The 17,818-nt window shown below is 48.1% G+C and overlaps 1 protein-coding gene across 4 annotated transcripts in view; it reads left to right on the top strand.

The window, feature by feature from the left end:
• Positions 1-17,818, top strand: part of dnmbp (dynamin binding protein) — a 110,419-nt gene that overhangs the window by 72,372 nt on the left and 20,229 nt on the right. For all 4 annotated transcript variants that reach the window (XM_080205965.1, XM_080205967.1, XM_080205966.1 and 1 more), the window contains 3 exons: positions 14,944-15,131; positions 15,670-15,769; positions 16,933-17,080. In XM_080205965.1, coding sequence (XP_080062091.1) covers positions 14,944-15,131; positions 15,670-15,769; positions 16,933-17,080 — 436 coding nt within the window. The remainder of the gene's footprint in view (positions 1-14,943; positions 15,132-15,669; positions 15,770-16,932; positions 17,081-17,818) is intronic.

Here is a 17,818-nt window from a genome sequence, read left to right as displayed (position 1 = left end):
ATATACCCTCTAATTCAATCTTTTATTCTCATTTGCTTCTGAAACTTCATTCTAACTGTTTTAAACTCTCTTAACAATGCTTTAATTCAATCTTGTACATTAAGTTGATCTTTCTCTGCACCCTAGCTATGACTGTAACACTACGTTCTGCACTCTCTCCTTTCCTTCCCTATGAATGGTATGCTTTATTTGTATAGCGTGCAAGAAACAATACTTTTCACTGTGACACACCAAATCAAATCAAGATGGTTGTGAGCTGCCTTGAACCGCAGCATTCCATGTGGCGTAGGTACACCCACAGCACAGTTAAGGAGGGAGTTCCAGGATTTTGACCTAGTGACAGTGAAGGAAGAATGATCCCTGGAATGAAGAGCTTGTCATATGAGGAATGGTTTGAGGACTCTGGTTCTGTATTCATTGGAGTTTGGAAGGATGAGGGGGGGATCTTATTGAAACATACAGGATACTGTGAGGCCTGGAATGAGTGGACATGGAGAGGATGTTTACATTAATTGGAAAAACTAGAGCCAGAGGGCACAACCTCAGGCTAAAGGAACGATCCTTTAAAACAGAGATGAGGAGAAATTTCTTCAGCCAGAGAATGGGGAATCTGTGGAACTCTTTGCCGCAGAAGGCTGTGGGGGCCAGATCATTGAGTGTCTTTAAGGCAGAGATAGATAGGTTCTTGATGAATAAGGGGATCAGGAGTTATGGGAAAAGGCAGGAGAATGAGGATGAAAAAAAAATCAACCATGATTGAATGGTGGAATAGACGCGATGGGCCGAGTGGCCTAATTCTGCTCCTATATCTTATGACCTTAAGGAATGACGATATATTTCCAAGTTAGAATGGTGAGTGGCTTGGAGGGGAAGTTGCAGGTTGTGGTGTTCCCAGGTATCTGTTGCCCTTATCCTTCTAGACGGTAGGGTCATGGGTTTGGAAGGTGCTGTCTGAGGAACCTTGGTGAATTGCTGCAATGCCTCTTGTAGATGGTGCACACGGCTGTCACTGTTCGCTGTCAGTAGTTGGAGTGAATGTTTGTGGATGGGATGCCAACAAGCGGGGCTGCTTTGTCCTGGATGGTGTTGAGTTTATTGAGTGTTGTTGGAGCTGTGCCCAATCCAGGCAAGTGGGGAGTATTCCATCTCATTCCTGACTTGTCTTGTCGATGGTGGACTTTTGGGGAGTCAGGAGATGTGGTTACTCACTGCAGGTTCTGACTATCTGTTGTAGCCTCACTATCTATATGAGTGTGTTTGTTGTATATTCTATTCGGTGAGTGCTTTGCTCCAAGCTCATTGCCCAGATTTGATCTCTAACAACACGGTATGGTGCAGAGCGAAATAATAACAGCAAAATACCGCAGCGGATGTGAAATAAAAACAAAGTGTTGGAAATACGCAACAGGTCTGGCAACATTTCTCTAAGAAGTCTCACAACACCAGGTTAAAGTCCAACAGTTTTATGTGATAGCACAAGCTTTCAGAGCACTGCTCCTTCATCAGGTGAATGGGAGTCGTGTTCACAAATGGCTCCCACTCACCTGATGAAGGGACAGCACTCCGAAAGTTTGTGGCTTGTGCTGCCAAGTGAACCTGTTGGTCTTTAACCTGGTTTTTTGAGACTTCTTGCTGTGTTTTTGCCCAGTCCAACGCTGGCATCTCCACATCATAGCATTTCTCTGCACAGATAGCAGCAACGAGAAGTGCTGAGTTCTTTCAGCACTCTCTCTGTTTCAGTGTCACTGTACAGATTGGACACTGAGCTCTGTGAACAAGGTGGATGATAGCCAGACTCGTGAGAAGGTTTGATTTTATTGAGGGATTGGAGCACAGAGAGTTTGGTCATAGCAGGGGGAGAGGGTGGGGTGGGGGGGAGTGGGCATGGGGAGGGTGTGGGGCCATGCAGATGGGGTGGGGGGTATGGAATCTCTACTTCATGTTTGTGGACAGCCATTCCTCCTTTCTGCCTTTGCGTTGTCTTTGAGAGCAAACGGATATTGAACTGTAGGAAACGTGAGAAGCAGGAGAAGGCCATTCGGCCCCTCGAACCTGCTCTGCCGTTCTGTACGATCACGGCTGATCTCATCTCCATCTTCCTGCCTGTTCAGGACAACCCTTCACCCTGTTACTAATTTAAAAATCTGTCTACGTCCTCCTTAAATTTGTCCCAGTGTCCACTGCACTCTGGAGTAGAGAATTCCACAGATTCACCACCCTTTTGAATGGAGTCATTCCTCCTCATTTCTCTTTTTTAAATCTGCCCCCCCCCCGCACCACGCACCCCCCTCGCCCCACCCCCCCAGCCTGAAACTATGGCCCCTTGTTCTAGAATGCCCAACAAGGGGAAACATCAGCTCTATATCAATCCTGGGAATCCCCTTCAGCATCTTATAAAGCTCCCCTAAATCTCCTCTTAACTCTTGTAAACTCCGGTCAGTATCAGCCCAAACTGCTCGATCTCTCTCCATAAGACATATCTCTCATTCCTGGAATAACCGAGTGAACTGCCTCGAATGCATTTACATTCTTCCTCAAGTAAGGGACTAAAATATGCCGTAACATTTCCCTACTTTTATATGCTATTCCATTAACTATAAATGCCAAACTTCTGTCTGCCTTCCTTATTACCTGCTGCACCTGCGTACTAACTTTCTGTGATTCATACACAAGGACGCCCAGATCCCTCTGCACCAAAGCAGCTTGAATCCCCTTTCTGTTTAGTTGCCTTCTTATTTTTATGCCCAAATTGGATAACCTCATACATATTCAGGTTAAATTCCATCTGCTGAATTTTGGCCCTCTCACCTAACATATATCTATATCCATTTGCAACTTTATTCCTTTGTTGCAACTTCCTATTCTACTGGTTTTAGTCTCACCTGCAAATTTGGCAATAGTACATTCTACCCCTGCATCCAAGTTATTAATATAGATTGTAAATAGCTGGGGCCTGAGGACCAAACCCTGTGGCCCCCGTCATGAGTTACATATTGCAAACCAGAAAAAGACCCATTTATCCCGAAACACTGCCTTTTGTCAGTTAGCCAGTCTTCTTTCCAAGTAGTAAATTACCCCACATGACCTTATTTTGTGTATTAACTTTGTGTGTCACCTTAGCAAATGCCTTTCTGAAGTCCAGATGTTCTACATCCATAGGATTATCCACTTGACTCGTTACATCTTCGAAGGACTCCAGAAAATTAGTCAAACACAATTTACCCTTCAGAAACCATGTTGATTCTAATGGATTGCTTTTGACTTTCCAAATGTCCTGCTATTACTTCCTTAACAATGGATTGTAGCAGTTTCCCGACAACTGGGAAACCTGGCTGACAAACCTCACAATCCTGGCCCATTCCCAGTACCCACTCGTGTACACATATGCACGTAATGCTCGTGTGTACACCTTCACACAAGCACACGGTTGAGTAGAAATCAGTGATTATTGATCAGAAATGTCAATTCTGGCAAGGTCTGTGTGTGTGTGTGTCTGTGTGTGTGTGTGTGTCTGTGTGTGTGTGTGTCTGTGTCTGTGTGTGTGTCTGTGTCTGTCTGTGTGTCTGTGTGTGTGTGTCTGTGTGTGTCTGTGTGTGTCTGTGTGTGTCTGTGTCTGTGTGTGTCTGTGTCTGTGATATAGGGTGGCACAGTGGTTAGCACTGTTAACTCACAGCGCCAGGGACCCAGATTTGAGTCCAGTCTGGCACGAACATCTAAGCGGAATCTGCACATTCTCCCCGTGCCTGCGTGGGTTTCCTCCCGCAGTCCAAAGGTGTGCGGATTATGTGGATTGGCCATAGTAAGTTGCCCCGTAGTGTTCCAAGATGTGTCCGTTTGGGGAATTAGCAGGGTAGCTGTGTGGGGTTACGGGTTGGGTGAGATGCTGTGTCGGAGAGCCAGTGTAGACTCGATGGGCTGAATGTCGGGGTTCTATGATTGAGGGTTGTAAACAGTCTGGCCTGGGAACTGGAGGCTGGACTTCTCCTCTGGGTGTGACTCAGCCCCGTGTCACTGACTGAGGCTGGGAACAGTGAAACTGCGAGGTTAGAATGAGGAAGGAAAGAATAACAATCTCTTAAGAATGACAATCTGTGTGGAGGAGGAGAATGAACTGGTTTACAGTTTCAGTGACTCACAAGGTGGTTAATCTCCCTGACAGCAGGAGTATCAGTGAAGGTAGACGAGACAGAAACCGCCTGTCGTTGTCATGGATACTGAGCGTGTGGGAGCTGCCACTTGCACTCGGCGCCTTGTCAGGGTCCCAGATGAAAAGAACCGCAACAATAATTTGCATTTACATAGCACCTTTAGTGCAAGAAACTGTCCCAGGATGATTCATAGAAGCCACTTAAGGAGATATTTGGCAGGTGTCCAAAAGCTTAGTCAAGAAGGTAGATTTTGAAGAGAGTCTTAAAGAGAGTGAGGTAATGGGTAAAAGAGGTTTACGGAGGAAATTCCAGAGTTTGAACAAAGTACAGTACAGGAACAGGCCCCTCCAAGCCTGCACCGATCACATTGTCCAATCTGGACCAACCGCTTGTATCCCTCTATTCCCCGTCTGTTCGTGTGTCTATCCAGATAAGTTTTAAATGTCGCTAACATATCTGCCTCGACTGCCTCACTTGGCAGTGCATTCCAGGCTCTGTGTAAAAATAAACTTTCCCCACACATCTCCTTCCCCCGCCGCCTTACCTTGAACTTGTGCACCCTTGTAAATGACACCAAATAAACCTGTTGGACTTTTAACCTGGTTTTGTGCAACTTCTAACTGTGTCCGCCCCAGTCCAGCGCCGGCATCTGCACATCCTTGTAATCGTCATTTCCACCCTGGGAAAAAGCTTCCAACTGTTCACCTTATCCGTACCCCTCATAACGTCTATACCCGCAGCCTCCATCTGTACCCCTCATAACGTCTATACCCGCAGCCTCCATCTGTACCCCTCATAACGTCTATACCCGCAGCCTCCATCTGTACCCCTCATAACGTCTATACCCGCAGCCTCCATCTTTCCAGAGAGAACAATCCCAGTTTATTCAGTCTCTCCTCACAGTTAATACCCTCCATTCCAGGCAACATCCTGGTAAATCTTTTCAACACTCCCTCCAAAGCCTCCACTTCCCTCTGGTAGTGTGGGTGACTAGAATTGGGCACAGTATTCCAAATGTGGCTTAACCAATGTTTTGTATAAATGTAACATAATTTGCCAAGTTTTGTACCCAATGCCCTGTCCAATGAAGGCAAGTGTGCCATATGCTTTCTTCACCACTTTTAAGGATCTGTTCCTGTTCTCCCAGATCTCTCTCTCTCTGCTCCTGATGTTCTGCCATTTATTTTATAGCTCCCACCTGCATTGGATCTATCAAAATGCATCACCTCACGTTTGTCCAGATTAAATTCCATCTGCCATTTCTCTGCCCAATTTTCCAGCCTATCTACATCCTGCTGTATTCTCGGACAATCTTCATCACTCTCTGCAACTCCAGAAATCTCAGTATCATCCGGGCAGGCCTGGCCATCAGTGTTGGAGTGATCCAAGTTGCAGGTGATCAAGTGCCAGGGTTAGAGGAGTGATGATATCTCTGTGGAGTGTAGGATTGGCGATCTCCCAGATAGGGAGAGGCCAAGGCGAGATTTGAATACAAGGATGGGATTTTAACATTGGCCTGTTGCTTTAACCAGGACCCAGTGGCGGTCAGGGGTCAGAGGGGTGACCGAGGGACAGGACTTGTTGCAGTGCCGGGTTCGATTCTAACCTTGGGTCATAGTCTGTGCAGAGACTGCATGTTCTTCCCGTGTCTGCGTGGGTTTCCTCCAGTTCCTCCCACTGTGCAAAAGATGTGTGGATTGGGCATGCTAAGTTGTCCCTTGGTGTCATGGGGACAAGCTAGGGTAAATGCACGGTGTTATGGGGTTAGGGCCTGGGTGGGATTGTGGTCAGTGCAGACTTGATGGGCTGAATGGTCTCCTTTTGCACTGTAGGATTCTACTAATCCCCCTAACCTACATTGCTGTGAGGCAGCAATGCTATCCACTGTGTCACCGTGCCAGGTAAATATATGGGGTTACAGGAATACGGCCTAGGTATGATGATATGTCAGTGCAGACTCAGTGGGCCGAATGGCCCCTCTCTGCACTGCAGGGATTCTACAGCAAGGAGAGAGAAATTGAGGCTTGTTTCATTGCTATTGAACATCATGGAGATGGGAGGGGGAGGATGGGAGTTTTGAAATGAAGGGGAACAGGATCTGAGGAGAGGGAACCTCTCCAATTCTCACCCTCCGAAGAAAGCTGGCCATTAAACTCTGGGAATAATCAACAAGTCATTCTCAGCTCTTTGTCAAACAGCCTTTCCCCTCCCCATCCCATCCCCATTATATTCCATAACAAGTGAATATAGTTTAATGCCAGCTCCCCAACAATGATTATCCCCGCCCCCTCCCCCCCATCGATTGCCTCATCTTAGTGCCCAGTCTATTAGTGTTTAATATCCAAATACCTAAGGCAAGGGTTGGCAACTCCCCTCACCTTCAATGAATGCTCCACTTCCCTCCCCCTCACACTCTTTTCCCCTGACCCCTCAAGCCCTCCATTGCGCTCACTCTCTCCCAATAAACTGCATTCATCATATCTTTATCCAGAGACTGGTGAGAATATGGAACTTGCTGCCACAGTGGTGTAGTGGTAACAACAGTGGGTTAATAATCCAGAGTCCTAGTCTAATTATCTGGTAAGGGGTTCAAATCCCATCACCGAAACTGGTAGAACTCAATTTATTCAAATTCCTCCATGGGTGCCCTGGCTAGGCTAGCATTCAATTAATAAATGTGAAATCTAGAACTAGCCTCCATGATTTGATTTGTATTAGCATACAGTGAAAAGTATTGTTTCTTGTGCGTTATACGGACACAGCATACTGTTCATAGAGAAGGAAACAAGAGAGTGCAGAATATAGTGTTACAGTCACAATTAGGGTGTAGAGAAAGATCAACTTAATGCAAGGCAGGTCCACTCAAAAGTCTGACAACAACAGGGAAGAAACTGTTCTTGAGTCGGTCGGTACGTGACCTCAGACTTCTGCATCTTTTTCCCGACAGAAGAAGGTGGAAGAGAGAATGTCCGGGGTGCGTGGGGTCCTTAATTATGCTGGCTGCTTTGCCAGGGCAGTGGGGAGTGTAGACAGAGTCAATGGATGGGAGGCTGGTTTGCGCGATGGATTGGGCTACATTCACCACCCTTTTGTAGTTCCTTGCGGTCTTAGGCAGAGCAGGAGCCCAGACCAAGCTATGATACAACCAGGAAGAATGCTTTCTATGGTGCATCTGTAAAAGTTGGCGAGAGTCATAGCTGACATACCAAATTTCCGAGAAAGTAGAGGTGTTGGTGGGCTTTTTTAACTAGTGTCAGCATGGGGGGGATCAGGACAGGTTGTCGGTGATCTGGACACCCATGGTGACCATGAAACCATTGTCGATTGTCGGCAAAACCCTTCTGGTTCACTAATGTCCTTTAGGGAAGGAAATCTGGCATCCTTACCTGGTCTGGCCTACATGTGACTCCAGACCCACATTGTGGTTCACTCTAACTGCCCTCTGAAATGGTCCAACAAGCCACTCAGTTCAAAGGCAAATAAGGATGGACAACAAATACTGACCTTGCCAGTGATGCCCACATCCCTTGAATGAATTTTTAAAAGTTGAGTTAAGTAGCATAGAAACATTTACGGGAAAGCGTGAAGAAACAACTGGAGAGAGAATTTGACTGCTACCTGTACACTAGCTCAGTAAGAAATCTCACAACACCAGGTTAAAGTCCAACAGGTTTATTTGGTAGCTCAAGCCACTAGCTTTCAGAGCACTGCCCCTTCATCAGGTGAGTGAGGTGTTGTGTTCACAGACAGGGCATATATAGACACAAACTCAATTTACAAGATAATGGTTGGAATGCGAGTCTTTACAGGTAATCAAGTCTTAAAAGTACAGACAATGTGAGTGGAGAGAGGATTAAGCACAGGTTAAAGAGATGTGTATTGCCTCCAGCGAGGACATTTAGTGAGATTTTGCAAGTCCAGGCATGTCGTGGGGCTCACAGATAGTGTGACATGAACCCAAGATCCTGGTTGAGGCCGTCCTCATGTGCGTAACTTGGCTATCAGTCTCTGCTCAGCGATTCTGCGTTGTCATGTGTTATGAAGGCCGCCTTGGAGAACTTACCCGAAGATCAGAGGCTGAATGCCTGCGACTGCTGAAGTGTTCCCCAACAGGAAGAGAACACTCCTAGCTGGTGATTGTTGAGTGGTGTTCATTCATCCGTTGTCATTGCGTCTGCATGGTCTCCCCAATATACCATGCCCCGGGACATCCTTTCCTGCAGCGTATCAGGTAGACAATGTTGGCCGAGTTGCAAGAGTATGTACCATGTACCTGGTGGATGGTGTTCTCACGTGTGATGATGGTATCCATGTCGATGATCTGGCATGTCTTGCAGAGGTTGCTGTGGCAGGGTTGTGTGGTGTCATGGTCACTGTTCTCCTGAAGGCTGGGTAGTTTACTGCGGACAATGGTCTGTTTGAGGTTGTGCGGTTGTTTGGAGGCAAGAAGTGGGAGTGTGGGGATGGCCTTGGCGAGATGCTTGTCTTCATCAATGAACCCATTAATGAGGACAGCCAAGTTCTGTACGCATGAGGACGGTCTCAACTGGGATCTTGGGTTCATGTCACACGATCTGTAACCCCCACTACTTGTCTGGGCTTGCAAAACCTCACTAGCTGTCTTGGGTGGAGACAATACACATCTTTAACCTGTGCTTAACCCTCTCCCCACTCACATTGTCTGTACTTTTAAGACTTGATTACCTGTAAAGACTCGCATTCCAACCATTATTTTGTAAGTTGAGTTTGTGTCTATATGTGCCCTGTCTGTGAACACAGCTCCCATCACCTGATGCAGGAGCAGTGATCTGAAAGCTTGTGTGTGTGTGAGACTTCTTACTGTGCTTACCCCAGCCCAGTGCTGGCATCTCCACATCATATACACCAGCTCACAGTAAATGCCGTCTTCCTATCAATCCTGTACAGGCTCACTGGCCCACATTGGCTCCCAGTCCGGCAATATCCCTTTTAAGATTTGCATCCTGGTTTTCCAATTCCTCGTGGTCTTTCAATCCGTCCTTATCTCTATAATCTCCTCCAGCCCTACAACCCTCCGATACATCTGAACTTCTCCAATTCCAGTCTCTTGAATATCCCGAATTTTTATCACTCCACCATTGGCCTCCAGTTGCCTGTATCCTAAATCCTGGAATTCCCTCCTCCCCGCTGCTCCTTAGAACCTTTCTGTTGTTATGTGGCTCATTGTGCTTTACTATACTCCTGTGAAGCATCTTGAGAGGTTTTAGTACAGTATGGGTGCAGAAAAGAATCACAACAATGATTCCAGGGATGAGGAAATTCAGTTACGTGAATAGAGTGGTAAAGTTAGGAGTGTTTTCATTGGATAAAAGAAGGTTAGGAGAGGATTTGATAGAAGTATACAGAACCACGAGGGCTCTGAACACAGTGGGAACAGCTTCTTACTATGTATTGTGTTCATAGAATACAGAAGAGGCCATTTGGCCCATCGAGTCTGCACCGACCACAATCCCACCCAGGTCCTATCCCCATAACCCCATGCATTTACCCTAGCTAGTCCCCCTGACACTAAGGGGCAATTTAGCATGGCCAGTCAACCTAATTCGCACATCTTTGGACAGTTGGAGGAAATGGAAGCACCCAAGGAAACCCACGCGGACACCGGGAGAATGTGCAAACTCCACACAGTCACCCGAGGCCAGAATTGAACCCGGGTCCCTGGCACTGCGAGGTAGCAGTGCTAACCAGTGTGCCACTGTGCTGCCCATGGGTGGAGGGATCAAGAACGAGGGAGGCACAGATTGTGCTTGGTGAAAGAAACAGTGGTGAATGAGTTTAAACTTTGTCACAGAGTGAATGGTTAGGATCTGGAATGTACTGTCTGAGAGCGTGGTGGAGACAGATCCGCATAGTGAGTGGTTAGGATCTGGAATGTACTGTCTGAGAGTAGAGTGGAGACAGATTCACACAGTGAGTGGTTAGGATCTGGGATGCACTGTCTGAGAGCATGGGGTGGACTGTAGGATTGTTTTCAAAAATGAAGAGTGTACAGGGATTACGGGGAGGAGGCAGGAGAGTGACACTGGGCGAATTGTTTCGGTGCAGGCTTGGCGGGCCGAAGGGCCTGTTCCTGTGCTGTAATTTTCTTCTTTTGGAGAGCCAGCAGAAACACAGTGGGCTGAATAGCCTCCTTCTGCACTGTAACTGTTCTGTGTTACTAACGCACGTTGTTGATGAGGTGGAGATGCCGGCCTTGGACTGGGTTGTGATGATAAGCTGATTTGTTGATGGGCTGTGATCAAGCCTGTGGTGGGGAGTGGTTTGTGTGGAGTATAAACGGCAGTGAGATGGCCTGTTTCTGTGCTGTAAAATGTCTCGGTGAGCGGAGAGATCTCGTGTTTCCAAGCATTTCTCTCCCAGATTGAGGTTTCGAAGGAGGAGCAGTTTTAAACCCCTTCCTCCCCTCAAACAGCCTGGCAGCAGTAAGCAGGCTCATACCCGCTGTACACCTAAACTGGCAGCGGATACGAGTGCACATTCCCATTGCCACCCACTCCTCACCTTGCTTCATACTTACCTTCCTCTGCACACCCGCCCTGTTCTCCAGAAAGAGACGCTTCCTGTGGAACTGGTTCCATTAGTTCCCGAGGGGAGGAAACCAAGTCTTAACCTGTTTTTGTTTGGGTGCCGCTCCCTCAGGTAGTAACTTTGATCCCCATTCTCTGCTGTTCTCACAGATTGGCATTGCAACAACAACAAGTGTGCATTTATATAGTACCAGCACAGCAAGCTGCACCCATCCAGGTGAGTGGGGAGTATTCCATCCCACACCTGACTTGTGCCTTGTAGATGGTGGACAGGCTTTGGGGAATCAGGAGGTGAGTTGCTCGTGGCAGGGTCCCTAGCCTTTGACATGCTTTGGTAGCCACAGTAACTAGTCCAATTCAGTCCCTGGTCAATGGTAACTCCCCAGGATGTTGTTAGTGTGGGATTCAGCGATGGTAATGCCATTGAATGTTAAGGAGAGGTGATCAGATTTTCTCTTGTTGGTGATGGGCATCGCCTGGCACTTGTGTGGCACAAATGTTACTTGCCAACTGTCAACCCCAAGCCTGGATATTGTACAGGTCTTGCTGCGTTTGAGCATGGACCACTTCAGTATCTGAGCAGTTGCGAATGTGACTGAAAATTGTGCCATCATCAGCAAATATCTCCGATCCTCATCTTATGATGGAAGAAAGTTCATTGATGAAGCAGCTGAAGGTGGTTGGGCCTCAGACACTACCCTGTGGAACTCCTGCAGTGATATTCTGGAGCTGAGATGATTGATCTCCAATCACCGCAACCATCTTTCATTGTGCCTGATAGGACTCCAACCAGCAGAGACTTCTCCCTGATTCCCATTGACTCCAGTTTTGTTAGGGCTCCTTGATGCCACACTTGGTCAAATGCTGCCTTGATGTCAAAAGACAATCACCCTCACCTCATCTCTGCAATTCAGCTCTTTTCAGAGGCTCATAAGATATAGGAGCTGAATTAGACCATTCAGCCCATCAAGTCAGCTCCGCTATTCGATCATTGGCTGATATGCTCCTCATCCCCATTTTGCTACCTTCTTCCTATAATCCTTTGGGGGAGCGAATTCCACGGATTCACAATCCTTTGGGAGAAGTAGCTTCTCGACTCTGTTTTAAATTTGCTGCCCCTTATCCTAAGACTATGACCTCTCGTCCTAGAATGTCCCACGAGAGGAAGCATCCGCTCCGTGTCTATTTTATCCATACCTTTCATGGTCTTGTAGACCTCAATCTCCCCTCATTTTTCTAAATTACAACCTTGGCCCAAACATGGAATGGGGTCAGGAGCTGAGTGACCCTGGTGAACTGAGCGTCCGTGAGCAGGTTATTGCTGAGAAGGTGCTGGTAGATTGATGGGGTGATCATTGGTTGGGTTGGATTTGTCCTGTTTCTTGTGTACAGGACATACCTGGGCAATGCCCCATACTGCCAGGAGGATGCCAGCCTGGTAGCTGTGCTGGAGCAGCTTGGCGAGGGGCAAGTTCTGGGACACAGGTCTTTAGAACTACAGCCCTTGGTGAGATGAATTCCCACAGGGAGCGCTCCATTATGCTGGAGTTCATCACTAATACACGGTGATGTAGCAGCAGTGGGTTCACCAGCTCTGTGCTGTGGAATCTCGGGACCGTTTGAGGTTCAACAGCTGCAAAAAACAAAGGTGAACTTGTTCAGTTCTACAGCACGGTGAGTAACTCTCCTCCCCTCGCCCCGAGCCGGGGGGGGGGGTGCGAGTCGCTCTCCTCCCCTCACCCCGAGCCAGGGGGGTGAGTTGCTCTCCTCGCTGTGGATTAAAGGGCCTTGTGAGACTTGCGGGCAGTAACAGGATTAGATGCCGACATATTGTTCATGGGATTTAATCTGCTGAAGGATTGGTGTCCCGAGATTTACAGTTTAAAATCACTGTGTCTTCTGTTGTATTTCCTTCAAGTTACAGCAATAGCCACGAGACTTCCCTTCAAGAGGAGGTTACAGGCAGTGCAGGGGGAGATTGGTTGGGGGTTTGACAGTCTCTGGGTGTATGGACAGAGCCTGTTCTGCAGGGGGAGTGACGAGATTTGAAGAGGGGGCATTGGGATAGAAATGTCTCACAGTTCAGAGAGTGAGCAGACTCTGGCAGATTGCTGTGTGTGTGCTGTATGGTCTCTGCTCGTGACCACCTGGAACTGTTTGTCTTCTATTTCATCCCCTCTCTCTTTCTCTTTCTTTCTCCCTCCTTTTTCAAAATCGATCTCTTTGCTTTGTCTGCTCTATTCCTTCATTCTCTCTGCCTGCCCACTCCCTCCCTCCCATTTCTCCTCTGCCTCTCCCCCTCCCCTCGCCCCCGAATGTCCGGTTAAACATTGAATTAATGAGTGTCTGCTGTGGGTCAGACTCCGAGTTAACTTTGTGGTCTCACTCTCACTGGCTGCTGTGTTTGAACAGAGCCGAGAGTCACTGCGATTCTTCAGAAAAGTAAAGTGCTTTGACACATCCTGACAGTATGAATGAGCATCAGGCACAGCGTGGTGGTCAGTGCTGCTGCCTCACAGCGCCAGGGACCCGGGTTCAATTCTGGCCTGGGGGTGACTGTGTGGAGTTTGCATGTTCCCCCCATGTCTGCGTGGGTTTCCTCCAGGTGCTCTGGTTTCCTCCCACAGTCCAAATGTGTACAGTTTAGATGGATTGGCCGTGCTAAATTGACCTTAGTGTTGGGGGATTTGCAGGGTAAATGTGGGGTTACAGGAATAGGCCTGGGTGGGATTGTGGCCTGTAAAGACTCAATGGGCTGAATGGCCTCCTGCACTGTAGGGATTCTATGATTTCTTTCGTGAATGCCGTTTGGCTTGAGACTTGTTCTGGAAGATGAACACTAGTTTTGGCAGGACGTTCAACTGTGGTGGCCCTCGCTGCTGATCCTGATTGCGAGCACAGCGTACCCCACAGCTGGGATAGCCGGAATGTTCGGGGCAGACACACCAGCTGGAATTCCCCTCTTTCCCAGAATCCCAGCCTCCCGGTTTATTTTGGCCGTGAGTTATAGCTCTTCACCGGAACTCCAGGGTACAATCACTCACAGATCACCAACCCAATATGGAGTTACCTTCCCCCACCCCCACACCTCGACCCCGCTTGCAGTTTTTTACATTGATGGAAGATTCTAGAAACCCTGGGCATCAAAGCAGCTGGTAATTAATTCACCAAGTGAGACAAAGCCTCGCATTTCCCTCGCACATTCATACTGTCGGGATGTGCCAAAGCACTCTTTGGGGGGGAACGCCGCCCCCTGGGCGGGGCGCTGGGGGGAACGCCACCCCCTGGGTGGGGCGCCGGGGGAATGCCGCCCCCTCGGTGTGAAAGATCCCATGGCACTAGGGAGTAGGAGGCCACTCGGCCCCTCGAGCCTGCTCTGCCATTCAATAATATCGCAGCTAATCTGATTGTAAACTCAACCCCACGTTCCAGCCGACCCCGCCCTGATAAACATTCACACCCCCCCCCCCCATTAATCAAGAATCTATCAAGCACACTGCTGTATATGGGATCTTGCTGTGCACAAATTAACCATGAGTTTCCTAATTCCACACTTAAAGACTTCATTGGCTTTGATTTTTGATTTGATTTGATTTATTACTGTCACATGTATTTGTATACAGAGAGAAGTACTGTTCCTTGCATGCTCTAAAGACAAAGCATACTGTTCATAGAGAAGGAAAGGAGAGAGTGCAGAATGTAGTGTTACAGTCATAGCTAGGGTGCAGGGAAAGATCAGCTTAGTGCGAGGTAGGTCCATTCAAAAGTCTGACAGCAGCAGGGAAGAAGCTGTTCTTGAGTCAGTCGGTACGTGACCTCAGACTTTTGTACCTTTTTCCTGGCGGAAGAAGGTGAAAGAGAGAATGTCCGGGGTGCGTGGGGTCCTTAATTACACTGGCTGCTTTTCCGAGGCAGCGGGAAGTGTAGACAGAGTCAATGGATGGGAGGCTGGTTTGAGTGATAGACTGGGCTACATTTGCAATCTTTTGTAGTTCCCTGTGGTCTTGGGCAGAGCAGGAGCCCAGACCAAGCTGCGATACAACCAGAAAGAAAGCTTTCTATGGTGCATCTGTAAAAGTTGGCTGTTCTGGAGGTTGAGAGAGGCAGGAGTTGGGCGTTGAACACAGAAGTGGGAATTTGGAAGTGTGGGACTCTGGGAGAATGTTCTCCATTCTCCTGATGTGAAATTAGCACTGTTCAGTAACTCTGCTGGATTTCCTCTTTTCTAGACATGACTGTTTTATCTACTGACCACACGCCCCTGGAGCCATCACCAATCACAGCAGAGAACCCTGAGCAGAAGATGATGGAGAAGAGGGCAAAGGTCATTGAAGAGTTGCTACAGACAGAGGCTGATTACATTAAAGACCTGGAGATGTGTGTGGACAAAGTGCTGATCCCACTACAGAACAAACAGGTGGGAGAGGGGGGAGTGGACAGAGGGGGGCGTTGGGGGAGATAGCTCCTTGTGAGGGGGAGGGTGCGGCTCAATACTCACTCAGCCTTGCCTGTCAGTCAACATTCAAGTGGGAACGTGGTCCTGGATGGACACAGCTCCATCAACACCCAAACTCAAAACTGTCACAATAGCATGCTTAGCATGGCTGTCTCACGGCGCTCCCTCGGCACCGACCCTCTGACAGCGCGGCGCTCCCTCGGCACCGACCCTCTGACAGCGCGGCGCTCCCTCGGCACCGACCCTCTGACAGCGCGGCGCTCCCTCGGCACCGACCCTCTGACAGCGCGGCGCTCCCTCGGCACCGACCCTCTGACAGCGCGGCGCTCCCTCGGCACCGGCCCTCTGACAGTGCGGCGCTCCCTCGGCACCGACCCTCTGACAGCGCGGCGCACCATCCCAGTGTATGACGGAATGGTGGGGGGGTGTGAGTGATGGAAGGGGAGGGTAGGTGGAGGTTGCCAGGCTGCCCAGATTAAGGGTTTTTGTCTGTTCTCAGTTACAGCAGGTGGATTGTGACGCTCTCTTTGGAAACATCCAAACAGTGATCGAAGTTTCCAAGCGACTGCTCAGTGAACTGGAATACACGGACAGTATAGGTACAATCTCGATTCACTTCAACATAACCCTCTCATAGCCGTGACAGCATGGGGTCAATGATGTAACTCCCTCCCTCCCCCCTCCCCCCTCCCTCCCTCCCCAAACCAACTCACTTTGGAACAGAAGGAGGCTATTCACTAACGGCATGTGATTATCCGGATGGAATTCTCATTCCTCCACCGTAACCCTTCATATCCCCAGCCAACAAGATGTAACTCCCTCAGATCTGAAATGTTGAGTTGACCCCAGCATCAGCAGCTCTTTGAGGGAGAAAGTTCCAGAATTCCTGACATAACCCTCTCATTTTCAGGTTACGTCGTGTTGTTCGGGTCCCTCCCTCAACCCACACCAGAGTCTTAGAGATTTACAACATGAAAACAGACCCTTCAGCCCAACTTGTCCATGCTGCCCAGTTTTTACCACTGAGCTAGTCCCAATTGCCTGCGTTTGGCCCAGATCCCTCTATACCCACCTTAACCACGTAACTATCTACACACTTTTTAAAGGACAAAATTGTACCTGCCTATACTACCTCTGGCAACTTGGTCCAAACACACAATACCCTCTGAATGAAAAAAATACTCCTCTGGACGATTTTGCACTTTGTCAAAGGCCAGTAGATGTTTTGGGAGTGCAGGCTGCCTATTACAAGCAGTTGTTTCGATCAGGCTATCATTTGAAGGGGGGAATCAGGACATTGAATTTGATGCTCATCCATGATCAAACTGAATGGTGCAGCAAGTTACCAAGGGCCGAATGGCCTACTCCTCCTTCTACTTTCTATGTTTCTGTGACATCCAATGTCGGCATCACACGACACAAAAATTCATACATAGACTTTGCTCCAGAAACAATCTGCCTACCACACAATTAGGCTAAGCAAAGTCAACTTACCAGCCAGTCAGTATCCTTTATTCCTGTATCTAAATTGCTCTTTGAAATTTGGTGTTCTTGTGTTTGTCCTGATGAGTGCAGGATGAAAAACTTTGACAGCACGTCTCTCTTTTCATCAAGACTCTCACTTAAACTATTCAGTGCACTAAACTAGAGGCTTTGATGTTGGAGTGATTCACTTCATTCATCACCATTCATGGATGAAATGTAGAAATACCCAATCCACCAGATTGACAAGGGGTTCTTTGTTGTTTCTCTCCCTGTGCAGGTCATGTGTTCCTTTCCTTCAGGAGTGAACTGGAAGACATGTACAACACTTACTGTCAAAACCACGAGGAGGCCATCGCCCTGTTGGAGGTTTACGAGAAGGATAAAGAGATACAGGGACATGTCAATGCCTGCCTGGATCACCTCCGGTAAGACAGGAACAAGCGACAATTTAAATTAGAGAGTAGATGTGTGTAGCATGTCGCCACGAGTTCCAATTGCCTCATAGTCAACAAATTCCTTTTGAGCGGCGTTACTAATGTGGGGGGGTGACTTGCATTTATGTAGCACCTTTCATCATCTCATTCCAAAGCGCTTTACAGCCAATGGCCTGATTATTGTAGGGAACGCAGCAGTCAATTTATGCACAGTAAGCTCCCACAAAGCCAAATAACCCTCATGCTGACACTACAGTTAAGAAAGCCCAGCAACGCCTCGATTTCCTCAGAAGACTAAGGAAATTTGGTATGTCAGCTATGACTCTCACCAACTTTTACAGGTGCACCATAGAAAGCATTCTTTCTGGGTGTATCACAGCTTGGTATGGGCTCCTGCTCTGCCCAAGACCGCAAGAAACTACAAAAGGTTGTGAATGTAGCCCAATCCATCACGCAAACCAGCCTCCCATCCATTGACTCTGTCTACATTTCCCGCTGCCTTGGCAAAGGAACCGGCATAATTAAGGACCCCTCGCATCCCGGACATTCTCTCTTCCACCTTCTTCCATCGGGGAAAAAGATACAAAAGTCTTGAGGTCACGTACCAGCCGACTCAAGAACAGCTTCTTCCCTGCTGCTGTCAGACTTTTGAATGGACCTACCTCGCATTGTTAATTTTTCTCTACACTCTAACTATGATATAACACTACATTCTGCACTCTCTCCTTT

The sequence above is a fragment of the Carcharhinus amblyrhynchos genome, chromosome 17 (assembly GCF_965287045.1).
Source record: "Carcharhinus amblyrhynchos chromosome 17, sCarAmb.v2.hapA, whole genome shotgun sequence".
Classification (NCBI taxonomy): domain Eukaryota; kingdom Metazoa; phylum Chordata; class Chondrichthyes; order Carcharhiniformes; family Carcharhinidae; genus Carcharhinus; species Carcharhinus amblyrhynchos.
The sequence above is the reverse complement of the archived record's forward strand: the minus strand, read 5'-3'. Positions and strand labels throughout refer to the sequence as shown.